Consider the following 17,412-nt stretch of genomic DNA (forward strand, 5'->3'; position numbering starts at 1 on the left):
ATGTTTGGCTGAATTGCTCCAGAAGAATCTATAAGTCCAATTCCTAGCAGTCAGCAAATTTGTCCACCAACTTTAACGACGCTATAAATATAAAATTCAATTCCTTAAATCGTAGATTTCAAATAATTAATATTAGAATCTGCAACATTTCAGAAACAAATTGTCCATTGTCTCATCTGAGCGAGCCCCATTTTCAATTTACTCATAAATTTCGTGTAGGCACCATTATTCCATCAAATATGAGATAATATTGTTATATTTACCATTGGCATAAGCCAACATAATTTTCGGATTAACCATCTAGATTTCATTCCTTCAAATATTAGTTTTATTACAGTACCACAGGAGATACCATTGATCTAGTTTCGAGGGCAAGAAGAAGACGATCTAAGAAAATTAGATTAGTTGTTTGTTCATGGTCAGTTCTCAAGAATCGGCAATGGCGAACTTGGTAGAGTCATTTATTGCAGATATTCTGGGAATATATATATATATTTTTTAAAAGTATTTTGATTAATATCATTTGTTATTAGTTTCCTACATTTTTGGTTACCTCATTAATGGTTAATCTCAATTTCTAAATTGAGCCATGCGTGTTATTAAAATAGTTACATTTTGAACAAGTACCATTATTTAATCGGTTCTGCTTCCTTTCGTATTTTTATACATCTTTAGGGGCACTAAACCATCTGATTTGTGTTCAGACATTTGGCTTCTAGTTTAATATAAAACGTCAACAATAAATACTATTTAAACGCAATATTAATAAATGTTTTACTTTGTATTTAAAATTTAACTAATTTACAATCTCCACTGAAGTTTTTACATTCGAATAATAAGCATATTTATTTGCCATTAGACCATCCATACCTGTGATTAACTTTTATTCAGTTCGATTGTACAAACCTTTAATACTTTATTATTATATTAGACCTAGAGTCTACCGAGTCTTGCTGAACAAGGTATTGTGTATGGAAAAGAAAAGGTAGTGAGTGCCGTCATCCGAGCTCAAATATACCGTGGAAAATTCAGGGGCACCAATTATCGCAGCAGCCTGGGTGCCAAATTATAATTCATAATTAGTATAGTGCGCTAATAAGTAATGAAATCTCTTCAACAGAATCCAAATTAAAAGAATAGGGCACAGCGATGCGCATGATGATAAATATCACATTATAAGGTAAAAAATAATTAACAACTACTGAATCCCGGGTTCGAATCCAGCTGCTGACCCTTAGATTTTCTCTTCCTAGGAGCTTCTTACAGCTAGCTCACTGTCCGGTGATGGACAGTATTGTCTGAAATGAGAGAACACTTTCCGGAGGCCGGCAGTGCACTGAAAAAAGCTCCGGGCGCCACTTCGTCTTATGCCAGTGGCGCACAATCGTGATTACTTTATGTCAATTACTTTGGTAGCGAACAGAATTGCGTCGTGGTCCAACCGAACGTTGGGTATCGGTTTCAAATTAGTTTACTCTGCCCTACCGCAAATCAATCGAATGCCTTTGCAACAGTAGGAGCAAATTTAGTAATTATCAAAAAACAAAACTATCGTTGCAACCTTCGAGAGTCTGAATTTTTGTCTAAGACAATTCACTTATTTCCTACATTTAATTTCTTTCCTAAATATTATTAACTCCTTCTTCAGTGAATATGCATTGTATGTTTTATATAATTACCAAAAAAAGAATTTTCAAAGTGCTATCTCTCTTTAGAAGAGGAAAACGAAAATATATTTTCATTTATCACTCAAAACGAGGTAAATTATTTTTAACTAATCTATTTTGCAAGTTCCGAACTTAGTATCATCTCTGCTGCAGTTGTCTTCACCCGACCCTATACGTTTGAATTCTGAAAAAAGTTTTTTGTATTTTGATACAGCTTATTAATGAATATAATTATCTTTGATTATAAATCTTTTATTGCAGCTACCGCCGGCTTTACTGCGTTCTTGCTAAACGCTTCATTATGTAATATATTCATATTCTAATGGAAATGGTGGCATAATCTAATTATGGAAAACTATCAAATTCTGGCCATCTTCAACCTCTCAAGATATCGTTAAACTTGCAACATGAATGTGGTTGTCCCTCAAATGCACCAGAAGGAGGTTGTTTGTCTCTGGAATAGTGTAAGTCTTGATGATTCCTCAGGTGATATTTATTTTTTACCAACTTAAAAGACGTTCTCTCGCCTCAAAACATTCTTTCCAATTAGAAAATAATATTTCTATGCGGCAACGTTGAGTCAGTCTAATGTTTGCTCTAACTTTAAATTCGTTTGCGCCTTCAACTCCATGAAATATTTCCCTCCATGCATTGTAGTAATGTGTGTACAGCAGTTAGTTTTCAGTAGGCGTTTTAGTTCTTTTTTCGTATATTAAACATAATTTATTAGTTATGTTCATAATAATATTAGCTGCATTAACTTTTATGTATTTCTCTTTTGGATCACATTTCTTTACAGTTTGATTAAACAAACTCGAAATTCAAGTTTATTCGAATTAAAATGTTTATAAATGATGGGATACGAGTATGAAAGTTTGAAAATTAATGTTTTTTTTTTCTATTTCAGTTTGTACAATAAGTTCTTATTAAAATCATCTAAACGAAGAAGTCATAGTTTTGAGTACAAATCAATCAACCAATAGTGTCAGCCAATAGCGTGCTTGAAATAAGAAGTTTGTTTTAGGTCATTTCTAATAGCTGATGACAAAGGAGTTTAAGTAAGAAATGCATTAATATTTTTTTTAATCTTAATTTTTTGACGCGTGAAAATATCTGAGATCATGAGGTAACTGCGCTTCGTTGCACTGCATGTCTCTCTCACTAAGGCTGGAAACATAGTGGAGCGGCGAGCAAAGCGGCGATGATAGCGAAGAGCGAAGCGGCAAAAACAAAAACTAGAAATAGATAGAGTTGCTCTATCTTCGCTTTGCTCGCCACTATGCGCGGTCCCATATGTTAACTTCTGTTTGATTTCGCCGCTTCGCTCTTCGCTATCATCGCCGCTTTGCTCGCCGCTCCACTATGTTTCCAGCCTAAGGAGTAAGAAGCTTTTAAAAAGGGTATAACTTAGGACGACTGCTGGATTTGAACATCTGATCTTCGTGTGGAAGTCCGGTACGATAACCACTGAGCAATGCCCAGAACACATCTTACTAAATTATTTATAATCATTGTTAAAGTAACAACAACAGGCAACTAAATGTTTTTCAAACTACACTCTCGATATGGAACGATGGAAACTATTTAACTGAGATTGTTTAGATATGCTAGCCTGGAGCGCCGCCATGTGTTGCGTACAGCCGTTCACATTATATTTAGGCGCAGCCTTTCTAAAGATATTCACACAATTATTTGAAATCTGGCTCTCATGGTCTATTGCTGCAGTTATTTCTGGTATGATTGACGAATTTCGTAGAATTTAGTGTGACTTAAGAAAATTAACTGCAAGAGATTGGCATTATAACTTCATAAAAAGGCTTAGTATTGATTTGAAATCATTGATTGGCAGGGACTGTATAAAAGTAGGTTATCCGGATAAAAGAGAGTTAATTAAATTAAGGCGGCTTACTATCCAGCATCAGGCAGAGTTCTACAGAGGGTTTTAGTAGCAGATAATCTATGGGAAGGATTTAAACCTAAGTTCTGTGAAACCTAAGACCAGAGTCCACCACTGATGCTCCTATAACATCTCCTTAAAGGCTTACTGTTTACAGAGTTATGTATAACGGTTTATTAAACGACAAAAGTTACACAAATCAGCTAGTACCCAAGATTTCATTCATACTTCAGTTCGTAATTTCAATTATCGTATATAGAAACGTTCAATAAAGCTTTTGTTTTATTCAAATTTTTTTACAATTGATATCATTAAAGCAATTTTACTGCTTTAAAGTTTCAATGATATTGTTTGCAATTTAATTGATGTATGCTTTTTCATTCATAACAAATTTTCATAAAAAGTTTGAATAATAAAATTTGTATCACATCTTCATAAATAGTAATAAATAGGCACTTTATACCACATTATTCTTGTGGTTTATCTTTATTATGCTCCTTATTCTAAGTAATCGTCACACACACACACGCGCGCACATTAAATTAGAAAAAAAGAAAGAGTTGGTCAACTGCTGTCGTAATTTTTATCTCATTATGCTTCTGTAATATCCACAACTAATCCAGACGTATTTTGGTAAAATATTTCCCTTCCCTTCTTATTTCATTTCAAAACTTACGGTTCCTGTGAATATTTGATTCCAAAAAATTATTGTAGTCCAATTTTTTTGTTTCCCCCCAAAAAGGACTCAATGTTAAAATCTAAAGCTGCTTTTTGAATTTTTAAAACTGTTTCAATGTTTAATTTATTCTTCTGATAATTGCGTAGAGGCGTGCCATAGAAGAAACCAAGGACCACTTTCTGGTAAAATGCTTCTTTTTTTTCTTATAATTTTCCATCAATAGTATGATATTAAGTTAAGTTTACAAAACAATCTTCATTAACACGAACAGTGCTCAGTTTGTTTAAAACTAAATTGTTAAAATATATGGTTTCGATTTTCTTAGATCACTATATTACTAAAATCACCTATATTTTCAGGCGGTGCTGAACGTCCAACTGTTAGGTGTCGTGAACGCAGGCGGAAGCTCACACTTGACTATAAACAAACATATAAAAAGAAGTCATACGTGGGATTCGAACTGGGGATCTTCCTCTTACAAATCCACGCTCTTGACCACTAGTCCAACACCCGCTCCTATATACAGGGTGACCAAAGTTATATGCTCCACCCACTTTTTTTTTTAACGGCGGGAAATTTCGAAAAAATAAAAAACACGTATTTAATCATTTTTAGTCTAGTTTATTTTCAGTGATTGACCCATTTTTTTAAACCCTTGTATCTCGAGATACAGCATCCAAATTTTGTTTTTCAAATGGAACGTTATATTTTTTGTTGCAAATTTTTGTAGTATTTGAGCTCCTAAAAAAAACAAAACAATAAAATTTGAAATCGGTTAGGTTTTTCAAAAGTTATGGGTATTTAAAATATGAAAAACAAATTTCAGTTTACTGTCAAAATTACGTTATTTTTTTTAAAGAATCTATTCAAACTGGGCACAAACAACGGAAAGGCAAGCCAAAACTCCGGACTCCCATGCTTTGCTTGTAGCAGCACTTATGGTGGCGAAGTCAAGATCTAGGCAGGCTAGAGTTATTTGACGTTCAGGTTGTTTTTTCTACATACGTTTGGTGTGAAGTTTTAGGAAATCAACCAATCGGTCCATACTTCTACAGGGAGAACTTAACTGGTGCAAGGTAACTAACTTTTTTTAAGAGACATTTTGCCAGTTCTGCTTGAAGATGTTCATCTACAACGTCGGATAGATATGTATTTTCAACAAGATGGTTGCCCGGCGAGAGTGGTTCGAGGTTAGCTGGGCAGAAATTTCCTTCAAAGTGCGAAAGGACTCATTGTCCCATCCAATGGCCACCTCGATCTCCGGACTTGACCCAAGTGGACTATATTTTGTGGGGATACCTAAAAAATAAAGTGTAAAGTATCCTTAATCCCGTGGCTTTAGTCGATGATCTGAAACGTCGAATTACTCTAGCCTGCCTAGATCTTGACTTCGCCACGATAAGTGCTGCTGCAAGCAAAGCGTGGGAGTCCAGAGTTTTGGCTTGCCTATCCGTTGGTTGTGCCCAGTTTGAACAGATTTTTTAAAAAAAATAACTTAATTTTGATAGTAAACTGAAATTTGTTTTTCATATTTTAAATTACCATAACTTTTGAAAAACCTAACCGATTTCAACAAAAATTTTTGTTGTTGTTTTTAGAAGCTCAAATACTACAAAAATATGCAACAAAAAATGTAATGTTCCATTGGAAAAAACAAAGTTGGATGCTGTATCTCGAGATACAGGGGTTTAAAAAAATGGGTCAATCACTGAAAATAAACTAAACTAAAAATGATTAAATAGGTGTTTTTTATTTTTTCGAAATTTCCCGCCGTTTAAAAAAAAAGTGGGTGGAGCATATAACTTTGGTCACCCTGTATATAAAACTTAAAATGAACTCTAATAAATGAATTCTTCAAATCATTGGCAGGGCCAGAAAAAAATGTATTCATGTGACTTTTGATTTTCTTTTACTGCTGAGATTTCGAAAATAGTACTATGACTTCCCCATATTTATGTTAGAGCGATGTTAATGAAGCTGTAGTTTGCTTGTTCGTCTGGAACATATATACTAAATTCCTATAGGGTCAAATTGTGTTTTGTGAATGTTGCGAGAACTACCATCAAGAGGCAAGTCATGAAATTGAGACGCGTGACTCCTCATCATCGCAAGAACTCCCCTCTTGCGAAGCTGGCTGATCCCTACTTTGGGAGCAGTTCTTATTGGTGCAGTTTAAAGGCTGTTGTTCCACGCTGTATGCAGAAATCTTCCGCTCGATTTGTTTTTTATGATCGCAGCTGATTAGAGATGATTTTAACATGATTCAAACAAAACTTAGTTATGACTCATTAAAACAAAAGCCTCCATTAGTATCACAGTTCGTCTTTTGTGCCAGTCGTCGAGAAATTGGGGGTTAGTGGCATCGCCATTTACCGAGCAAGCTCGTCAACTTTATTTTAAGGTTTCTCGAAATAATGGGAAAAGTATTCCATTAACGTCAAACGAAACAAACCTAATCTGGTTTTAGATCTACATTGGTGATGCAGTTCTTGAATGAAGTAAAAATAATGATTACAAATGATTCAAAATCAAAATTTTACCTCAAATTCTTTTTTATTCAAAAGCTTTGATTGGTTAAAAAAAATAAAAATAATTTAATTTTAAATTATTAATTTAACAAGAACTGCCAAAATGTAAATGTAAATATGCGCTTATAAAAAGATTTTAGTTAACATTCGGACTCTGGTGACGATGTATGTGCACACATTTTTTGTTTCTTTAGAACTCTAAGAAGAAATGGCTGAACTGTTTCATCTTGACGAAGCTTTCAACTATCTATTTCTTAACTTTCATTTTAAACTGCATTCTCTTGGTACAAAGTTTACATTTTGATAGAGAAGTTCCCTCTGCTTCGGCCATCGAGGATTCTTAGCTCACAAGTTTCGTTTTTTGTAAGAAACTTTCTATAACTTAAGGGCCTTCAAATCTTTCCAAAGTAGCCACTTTCCCACTTCAATAGTTAGAATATACTAAGACTGCCTCCTACTTTAGAAGACACAAATTTGTGATATTAAATTTACTTTTTATCGCATTTTTATTATAAACTGCTCCACAAAAAAAGTGGCGCACTTTGAAATAAGCGTTTATTTTTTGTTTTATTACATTTTGGGGAAAGATTATTAGTTTTAATTGTTTTCATAAACTGTCAGGGAACAATTAATCGAATCAAGGTCCAAAGTTTCTTGGAAATAGAGAAGCAATGCCTCGTTTAATCCCCTTCGGTCTTTTTGTGTAAAGAACAACGTGAACTTTACCTCAACAGTAAATAAATTTATTGACCTCTACAGTTGCGTTTCGACTTTTTTCAAGCTGAAAGCATTGCAAATTCTCAAAAAATGGTGATTACTGCAGAGCAAGTGGCCCGTATTATTGCATTAGTTGAGGATGGACGGAGTCAGCGGTACGCAGCACGAACGTTAGGGTTGCCTGAAACCACCGTCCGTAGAGCCATCCATCGTTACTGGGAGACAGGCCTCTGCACTCGCAGACAAGGTTCGGGTCGACCAAGAGCCACAGAAGCACTAGATGACCGATTTATTAGAATTCACACTCTAAGAAATCGTACATCAACTGCTTCTGAAACAGCTCAAACACTGCTTACTGTTCGTGGAGTTTTAGTCAGTGCCGAAACCGTACGAAGAAGGTTCGCTGAAATGAATTTACGCTCTAGGAAGCAAGCCACAGGACCATTGCTCACCGTAGTTCATCGGAGAGCCCGTCTAGAGTTCGCTAGGGAACACCGCAACTGGTCTGAGAACGATTGGAGAAACGTTCTCTCTTCAGACGAGTCCCGTTTTGCTCTCTATGCATCTGATGGGAGGCGACGGGTTTGCCGAAGGCCTGGAAAGCGCTACGCTCCGTGCAATATTTCTGGTAGACTACCATTCTGAGGTGGTTCAGTGCTGGTGTGGGCTGGGATTTCTATGGAGGCTAAGACTGAGCTCCACGTGTTCAACAGGGCAATCTTGAATGCAGATTTGTATGTGAGGAAAATTTGGCAGCAATATGTGATACCCTATGCACCATTTATTGGGGAGAATTTTATTTTTATGCAAGATAATGCCCGACCACACACTGCCGCCTGTGTTGTTCAATATCTACAGGATACTAGCATTCGTGTTTTGAGGTGGCCAGCACGCAGCCCGGATTTAAATCCGATCGAACATCTTTGGGATGAGCTGGGTAGGCGATTAAGATGGAGAAATAATCCTCCCAGGAGCTTAGAAGAGTTGCGAGGTGCTTTGGTGGAGATATGGGAGGAATTAACACAAGATTTCGTGAGAAATTTAATAAGGAGTATGCCGAGGAGATTGGATGCAGTAATGCGAGCAATACACGTCACTAAAATTCTTTTTCTCTTTTTTAATCGGAAGAAATACATTTTTTTTTCTAAACTCATTTTTTGCCGAGAAGTACTTTTTTGTTAAATTAAAGGTTTTTATTTCTTTTAGATCATTTTTTATTTTATTTTAGCCCTTCCGTAACTTTATACTTCTTATATTTGCTAACTAAAATAAAATGTAGAACAAAAAAGTTACAGAGAAAAAAAAATAACGCATTTTTAAAGTGCGCCACTTTTTTTTGTGGAGCAGTGTATTTTAACTTTCTACTTCTTCTCAAAATCCAAAGCATTCCTTGGTTTCAATCTGCTATTCTAGATATTTCACCATAATGTGCTTCTAATTGAGATTTTTCAATTGTGTTGTGATAAGTGTTGTTTATATTATCTCCCAAGCCTATTTGGGTATTCTCCAACAAAACTCTAAAATGGGTTCTGTATTAATGATGACAGATTAAGAAAGCTATATACTTCAATGTATCAACCGATTTCTAACTCGTGAATTACAAGTCGCGATCGCACACAGTCTTATTTGGTTTTCCCAAATCTTTGATATATTCTAACATCTGAGAGCACGTTTGGTAGTAACTAAAGCTAGTACAATTTCACTAAATCGGTATATTATATTTTTAAAGCCGCTCTTACATTTTACTAATGGACTTACACAAATCCCAAAATGTTTGTTGATCGGAGTAATTTCTAAAATTTTAATTTGATTAAACTGAAAATTTGGAATCTACTATTATATATAATAAAAAATTCTTTTAATTACCTTAAAGATTGCAAATATGGTTTATTAAACAGAATTTTATGTGTATCTCTTGAATTCAAGTTGGACTGCATTAGCACTGGAAGGAAGAATAACTCTGGTGCATATTATTCAATTCATTAACTCTGTAATGAAATACAGAAATTCCAACTGTTGTCTGCTTTAAACCACTGCAAATTTACATTTGCAAAATTTCATCGGCATTTAGCCATTAATAGTTGGCTTAACTTATGGAAATTATTATTCTCTTTCATTACTTTTATGACGTTCATGAAGTTTAGATTTGCACCAATTGTGTAAGATGATGTATAAGATGATACATAGCTGAAGTATGTCTGCAAGGTACAAATACTAGATCACATCGAGTTTGTATGGATAGTTTTCTTCAATTTTTTTTCTCCCTTAGTTAGAAGTTCTTGTTAACTGTTTTACATTTGCATTCACTTTTACCGTCTTCACAACTTTAACCTTAGTCCATTTTTCTGAATTTCTAAGATGTAGTTAATTTGTAATCTGCAATGTAACTTGTAGCCACTACCCCATTGTCATAAATTTATCCTATGAGTTCTTCAATTCTCATTCTATTACACAAAACGGAAAACATAAACAATTTCTAGTGAGGATTTTTATACATTTTTTTTCTACAATTATAATATTTCTTGTAACGAATATATTTTATTGCGAATTGTAATAATTATTTACAAAAACAAAAATGATTTTATCCAAATTATTTACAGTAATTGTAACAGATAAATAATACAAGCCAGTTATAAATAAACAATAAATAATATTTACAAAGTTTATCTTCTTTTTTTATCAACCAGATGAATTTATTGTTACAGTAATTCACTAACAATATAATCACAGTCCTGAGTAAAATGTCAATGCCTTAATATAAGAATTAACATTCTTTATTAATATTATTCTTAATTCAATTTCTTTGTTGATAGAAACAAATTCATAAATATATTAACTTAAATTTACTAAACGTTGCAAAGAGGCATGAGTAGAATGTTAAAACAATTCTTATCTGCAACATTTACGAGTATTTAGCTGCAACGAGTTCGGTTTAATAAAATTAATTAATTATTTGTTGCTGTGATGATCCAAATTATAATAAAGTTTTAAAATAAAAGATTTGAAATTGTGTGCTTTTGGGCTCATCAATGGTAAGAAAATATTTAACTGTGATAAAATAGAAGAACTTCTTATAGACATATCCAGTATAGTGTCATCACAGTTCTTTGTACAATAGTAAATTGTTTAGATTGTTACCTGTCGGGAATTAGGTATTTTAAATGAAGTACTTTTTAAGATATTTTGCATTCTATTGCAAGGAGGAGTTGGTGATAATTTTCTATCACGACCTTCTTTTCGTTCGCAGTAGATTTGGCTTTAAGCCACTCCCTAATCTGATCTAAACCTAAATCATGATGTTACTTCGTATTTTCTGATATATTGATCACTTCTGCTCATTAATTACAAATTAATGGTAGATATTAAGCGCATATAATGGGCTTATATCCATGCATTTCAAACTTTCGCAAGTTACACGTACTCTTAAGAGGGTTAAACTGTATGTGAGATGTGGAAGCAGTTCCTTCTTCTTCCAATAGTCAGATCTGAAGGCAATCTCAGTAATTTTTTTTTTGTTATTGAAAAATAAGAATGAAAACTATTTTACAGATTAAACTAATAGCAAATTTAATTCATTAAATCAAGGGTAATTTATCAAATTTTATTTTTTCATTCAACAGATGAATAAACAATAAATTAATGAATTTTTTTGACATTGTTGAACCTTGGCTGAATTTAGTTTTCTTTCAGTAAAATTAAAAATTCTATTTTAGTAAATACTCTTGTCGTCTAGAGATGTGTATCATTTAGTCATTTTTTAATAAATTATTTATTTATTGAATAATGTAACTCAAATTTAGTCACATAACTACTACTGTTTAAAGTAACCACAAAGATTTTGTATTTTATTGTGACATCGTTAGTTAACAACACTTTGATTTAGAATTTGGAAATAATATTAAATATCTCATCGTACACTAATTCTCTAGCATGTTTGCCGACCATGAAATCAATGTGGTTAAAACTTTGCGAAGGCACCACAAATTTTCCAATCAAATGGGGAAGTCGTTCGGCCAGTTTGTCCACATTCTGATCATAAGACAAAACAAAACAAAAATTTATTTTTGGGATTTATTGATTGCATACATTATAATTATTAACATCGACAACATTGCAGATTGCTATTCATCCAATCAGGAAAGGGTATTTATGGTTCTTTGCTTTCACTGTACGTGTAGGCTGGATTTATAATTCGTATAAACGATACAAGATCGTTGATTAGTTAAAGAATACTAAAGTACTATAAATTAAAGCCTTTCACGACCATAATTATTGCTGAACTGAACCAAATGATTCGGAAGAAAATCACGATTTCAAAGTAATTCTTCGAAATAACTACTAAATGCTATTTTTGGATCAAGCTATTTTGCTTGGGAAGTTAGAATACTGTTTACTTTCATTCTGATGGTCTTAGTTCAATTTGTTCGCTTTTCTATACTGACTGAAAGCTAATCGCTGGACGTCACGTCTTTTTGAAGTTAAAACGCTAATTGAAACGTTATACAATATTTCTTAAGTGCTCATTATGTACTATATGATTCGGAATTCTCTCCGAACTTTTTATTTTATAAAATTTATTCATTTCATGGCATACACATTTCGACTTCGCTCTAAGTATGAAGCAATGCGGTCCAATCCTACTGCTGCCCCAAAAGTGAATTGTTCACCAAATGAACACTAAATTTGGACAAGTGAACCGAAACTGTTGAAATTCTTAATTTGATAGCCAATACAAATCCGTACATTGCTCACTGTTAGCCATTATGAGATTAGATATTACATTTACAATTACCTCAGCATTAACAAACCAATCCTGGAGACTATAGTGGAGCGATACCGGGGCCGTGACTCTGCTGAGATCATAATCTGGAGGTTCTGTTTGTCCGTACCTTTTTAGATTTTCTTCTGGCTCATAGTCATAATATTTCAGAGAATCTGTAAAAGTAAATTAAATACGTTTAATTCATGGACCCCAACGTAAAGATTAAACACAATGTGGCTCACATTTCTCAGTGGCTCAGTTTTCTTGATAAACGTGGTTTGTTTATTGAACCACACTTTCGATTCGCCATTTTTAGATCTTAGAGGATTTGGTTTTTAATAATTCTCACTATACTTGTTACGTCTCTAAGTAGTTTGGTTAGTTAGAGGCGCAGAGTAAGAGGCTTTAGTCAACTTGTAGAATCACCTAGGAATGAGGTTTTAGAATGGATTTGAATGGAGGAAGAACAAATTAATGGTATTTTATGCAAAGATTTTGCAAGATATGAAAGTGATAGGGCCTCTTAATTTGATTGATGCAATATGTACTTGTATTGAATGGTTCTTTGAAAATTTATTTAGCAGAGAATGCTAATGAACAAATTACAGAAAAATGGCTAAAGTATTTTAGAAAGGACTGATTAATATTATCACTTCTCTGCAAATACCGAGTAAGTACATTTAATTCTGATTCTATTAAACGGACGATTACCATTTTAAAGAAACGTTTGTTTGATTTTTACAGAGGCCGCAACAAATAAGAGGTTTGCAAATCTTCCTCATAGAAAGAAGATCTTGTTGCTGGAAGTTGGAGGAAATCTCTAATAGAAGTAATAGAACTAATAGAACCAAAAAAATTTTCCGATCATTAGAAAAATAAAACTTACTGGAATACATGACCTGGGCACAATGGTAGAGCGTTTTTGCTGACGACCCTGCCCTGAAAGTGCTCATCACATCCAGCAGGAGATTCTGTTGAAATGCAAATTTGAATGAATCTTCTTCTTGAATTATTTTATTAATATTTTAGGAATTTAAACCAATTAGAGCAGTTTAATGTTCAAACAAAGCAAACAGGATAATAAATGAATAATCCGTTTTTTTTACAATAGTGATTACATATTTACAGTTTTGAGGAAGTCTTGAATAATATGAATTCAATTGTATACATTACTGCTCAGGTTATTTACTCCAATTTTATTATTTATATATATTTTTTTAAACAAAGTTTGATTAGTTGCAAGCCTACAAATGTACATCGGATTGTTAACATATTTGTAATATTATATTTTTGCACATCCAAGCTACTCTTCTATTTAATGTTTCTTAAATGATAATTTCTGTCGTCACCAATTAAAAAAAAGTTATAAAACTATTTTAGAAGAAGCCCATAGCAAAGTAGAGACATAGTGCTTTAAGACAGCTACTTCCTCATTGTATAAGTTCTGTTTTAATAAACAGGTAAATAATATAATTTTACTTTTGTTGGTTGTACACCTGTTCAAATCATCCAATCTGTCTAATACTTACCTCATTGAGCTCTTGAGTTAGCCCAAAAACATGGTCGTACAGCTGGAGACAAAGAGGCATTAGTCTAGATTTAGGTTCACAGAATAGTTGGTTAATGGCCAATGTAGCGTTCGAACGTGGAAACACTTCGAATACTCTTAACGTTCGCCATTGTCTCTGTGAACAAATATACTTTATAATGTTTCTAGTTCAAAATAATTTGCTATAATTAAGAAAATTAAGCATGATGGACGATGTTGTCTGAAACGAGTGAACGCTGTCTGTCCGGAGTGAAAGGCTTTGAACGCCAAAGATCACCGATTTTGACGTGCCTAAAACTAAAACTATTACTTAAAGATTTTCAGTAAATATGTGATGAGGCTCTGCAAAGCTAAGTAATAGTTTGCAAGTGTAGTGCGTGATTGAAAAATAAGTAAAGTCCAAGATCTTTCTACACCAATCCAACTCTGATGGTAGATGAAAGTCCAAAACACTTTCCGATTTATATTTTATCTGTCGCAGCAACGGATAAAATCAACAATTTTCGTTAAACTTGAATTTCCAATTATTAAGGAATACTAAATTTCACTTTGTTAATGGAAATACAAATATATAGTTATAAACCTCTAATTTAATCAGTACTAAATAAATAATTCTTGGAGTAATAAACCTCATTTGTGGTGTTACATTTTAATCGAACAAAAATTATATTGAAACTGAAGATATAACTTGAGGTTCAGCAATATTCTCAACTTTTTACTCTTCATTATAATTGTGTTTTTAATTTTTACTACATTATTATCTACTAACTACTATCTACATTATTAAAAAGAGAAGAAAATACATGAATTTAAAAAGGTGAAGCAAAAAGTCACAGAAAATTGTATTCAAACAAATATTTTGTTAGAATTATAATTGAAAAATCACAGATTTTTTTTATATCGTAAATATTGATGGCAAACGTACATGTACTTCGATTTTTTTTATGTGAAAATTTCATTACTAATTTTAATTAAGCCCATTAATCTAAAATTTAAAGCATATTCAATCAAAAACTATGTATCATCTTTTATTTTTTTGCCTTTTATTAATTTTTCATGGTCTACTACTAGAGAACCGTAGACTTCTTTTCTTTGTGATCACCTTTAAAAAGGCTAAGGTTTTTAAAAGAACAATAAGGCTTTTTAAAGGATAAAGTGGTTTTGGGCTAAACATTTAGAAATATCACTTTGAATACATAGGAGAAGTTTAAATTGAAACTGCCCACATATAAATACATAGCAGAAGTGCAACTTGCGTTTTATGATAAATCATGAATTCTGTGAAATTTTAAGTCCTTTTTGTTAGCGAAGTCCAAAAGAGGGACTGCTGCCCTTCAGGAGGAACTGTGGAGGGCTGGCGGTTGTAAGGAGAACTTTTTTGTCTTTCGCCAAACATCAGTAACTCTTTGTTCATTAACCACGCTTTTCTTTAATATTAACCTACTACTCGACAAAAGCGCCACAGTAGCCGAGTGGTTAGAGGCGAGACCTGCAAAGCTAATATCTATTGTGGTACTGGGTCCGATTCCCGGTCTTGGATTTTATTTAATGGTTATTAAAAGAAATTTACAGTGAAGTATGTTTGCTAGTCGCCTCCATCCACGACACTTAATTGGTAGTTGGACGTAAAGCCCGCCTGAAATACTACTCGACAACCTCCACAAAAAAGGGTTCTGTAATGAAGCTGAACGAACTCCAATAATGATGAAATGAATTTTGAACGATATCTATCGGGAAGTATCCAAAATATTTTAAAATTACCAAGTAATTTTTTTATTATGATTTAACTCGCTTCAGTTTCTGGGGTTATCATTGACTGGAGCTTTTGTCAGTGCTTTGGCGGCCCCTAGACAGTGTTTTTTTCGTTACTGGCAACATTGTCCCTTACTGGACATTGATTAATAAACTAGAATTACAAACTTTACATGTAGATTCCAATCAACCAGAAAAGTTGTAATTAAAAATGAATAAAATTCTAATGCACTAACCATAACTGAGAAAATTATTCTAATGGTCAATTGTAAAACTTTGTTAAGGTGCACTGGAGTGAACATGTAAGGTGCTATAACGACGCCAGCTCGGATCTTCTCATTGACGGCTGGCCTTGATGAACATGCTACAAAGAATACTGTCCCTCCGAGAGAATAGCCAACATAGAATACTCTCTTATGACCCGTCGCCAAGCGTATGTGATCTATCATGGCTGGAATGTCGTAGTATCCATGTTCGTGGAAGCTGGAAAATTCAATGTAACATTCATTTATTTATTTTGTATTAATCTAATTATACATATTTATAAATAAAATATAGAGTGAATTAATTTGTACCACTTCATAAATTATTGTTACTAAATTAATGTTTACACATTTTTAATTAGAGAAAAAGACTTCAAATAAATAGAAAATAGTTTGAGAATAATATTCATAATTAGTTGTTGTTATACTCAACAAATAAGACACTTAGTTCTTTCTTTAAAAAAAACTATCTGTTACATTCTTTATAAAATACTTAATTTTAGGAATTTATCATCATCAAATTGTGAAGTTATCAACGAATCAGTTGCGAATATCAGTATTTTGTTCAAAATATCAATATATTGTGATCGAATTGCTGCCAGAATCAATCTAATTAAAAACGTTTTACCAGCTTCTCCTGGCGCATCTAAGAAGATTTCTTCAATCCCGTTATTGACAGTTTGCATTATTTGATCGTAAATGCCTCTTTGCTCAAGCGTTAGCATAGGAATATTTAATTGCACGTACGACAACAGATCACCCGTGTTGTATTTTTGTTCACGGCGCAAATCTTCATCGAACAAAGCAGATCGACTCCGTGATAGCATTTCCGATTGATTGAGAACTTGGTTCAAGATTTATAAAAAAATCATCAACCATTATCAACGCTTCATTACACAGGCATTAAAGGATAGTAATTAAGTAATTTCTAGGTGGTAAAAACCATAGAGAACATGAGTAATACGTAAAGCAATTTGAAAATTGTGAAATTCAGTACCTAAAAGACCTAAAAACAAATGGAACAGATATATGATTATTTAAAGGAAAAAAATCAAATATTTTGGAACGAATACGTAATGTGAAAAAAATAAAAATATACAAAGATATTACGTCATCGACAAAAATTGCCGTCAAAAAACTAGGTAAAATGCAACTTTTGTATCAGTAGAACATAATGATAAAGGAGGTTATCGTGGAATCTGGTGTGATGGGTGGGCAAGTGGTAAGGGAAACATCAGCCAATGTGTATTAAGTTCCCATCTGTAAAACATATGGCCTGTATACTTCTTTCTGATAGGCTAAAAATATCTTGATATTTTGCCACACCTCTTTACTGCGATTCTACACATACTTCCTGCAGCATTATGTTACCCGGATACAAAATTTGTATTTTGTTGATTGTTTTTTCTTTTCAGTATATTACTCGTTTTTGTAACTATTTTACTCTCAATAATAATGTTTGAATTAGTATATTAAAAATGTATTGTTATATATACATTAAATTGTGAATTTTGTATTTTTTATTAACTTTATGAATGGAATCAATAAAACACTGTTATAATAATATAAAAGAAAGGGTTATAATAAATATATGTAAT

At 33.0% G+C, this 17,412-nt stretch overlaps 1 protein-coding gene and 1 long non-coding RNA gene across 2 annotated transcripts in view; one reads left to right on the top strand and one right to left on the bottom strand.

The window, feature by feature from the left end:
* Nucleotides 1–1,793: 1,793 nt before the first annotated feature.
* Nucleotides 1,794–4,752, top strand: LOC141449174 (uncharacterized). The gene is made up of 3 exons (XR_012455378.1): nucleotides 1,794–2,131; nucleotides 2,575–2,725; nucleotides 3,517–4,752. It is a non-coding gene; the product is annotated as an uncharacterized lncRNA (long non-coding RNA).
* Nucleotides 4,753–10,737: 5,985 nt separating this feature from the next.
* LOC141449157 (lipase 1-like) overlaps nucleotides 10,738–17,412 on the bottom strand; it is a 44,747-nt gene continuing 38,072 nt past the window's right edge. Inside the window, exons 4-8 of the mRNA XM_074118299.1 lie at nucleotides 15,788–16,034; nucleotides 13,780–13,935; nucleotides 13,137–13,221; nucleotides 12,281–12,423; nucleotides 10,738–11,517 (exon numbers count right to left, since the gene is read on the bottom strand). Coding sequence (XP_073974400.1) covers nucleotides 11,368–11,517; nucleotides 12,281–12,423; nucleotides 13,137–13,221; nucleotides 13,780–13,935; nucleotides 15,788–16,034 — 781 coding nt within the window. The 3' untranslated portion in view covers nucleotides 10,738–11,367. The remainder of the gene's footprint in view (nucleotides 11,518–12,280; nucleotides 12,424–13,136; nucleotides 13,222–13,779; nucleotides 13,936–15,787; nucleotides 16,035–17,412) is intronic.

Source organism: Rhodnius prolixus, unplaced genomic scaffold (genome assembly GCF_049639745.1).
Source record: "Rhodnius prolixus isolate KJV_2025 unplaced genomic scaffold, Rpr scaffold_2, whole genome shotgun sequence".
Taxonomy (NCBI): Eukaryota; Metazoa; Arthropoda; class Insecta; order Hemiptera; family Reduviidae; genus Rhodnius; species Rhodnius prolixus.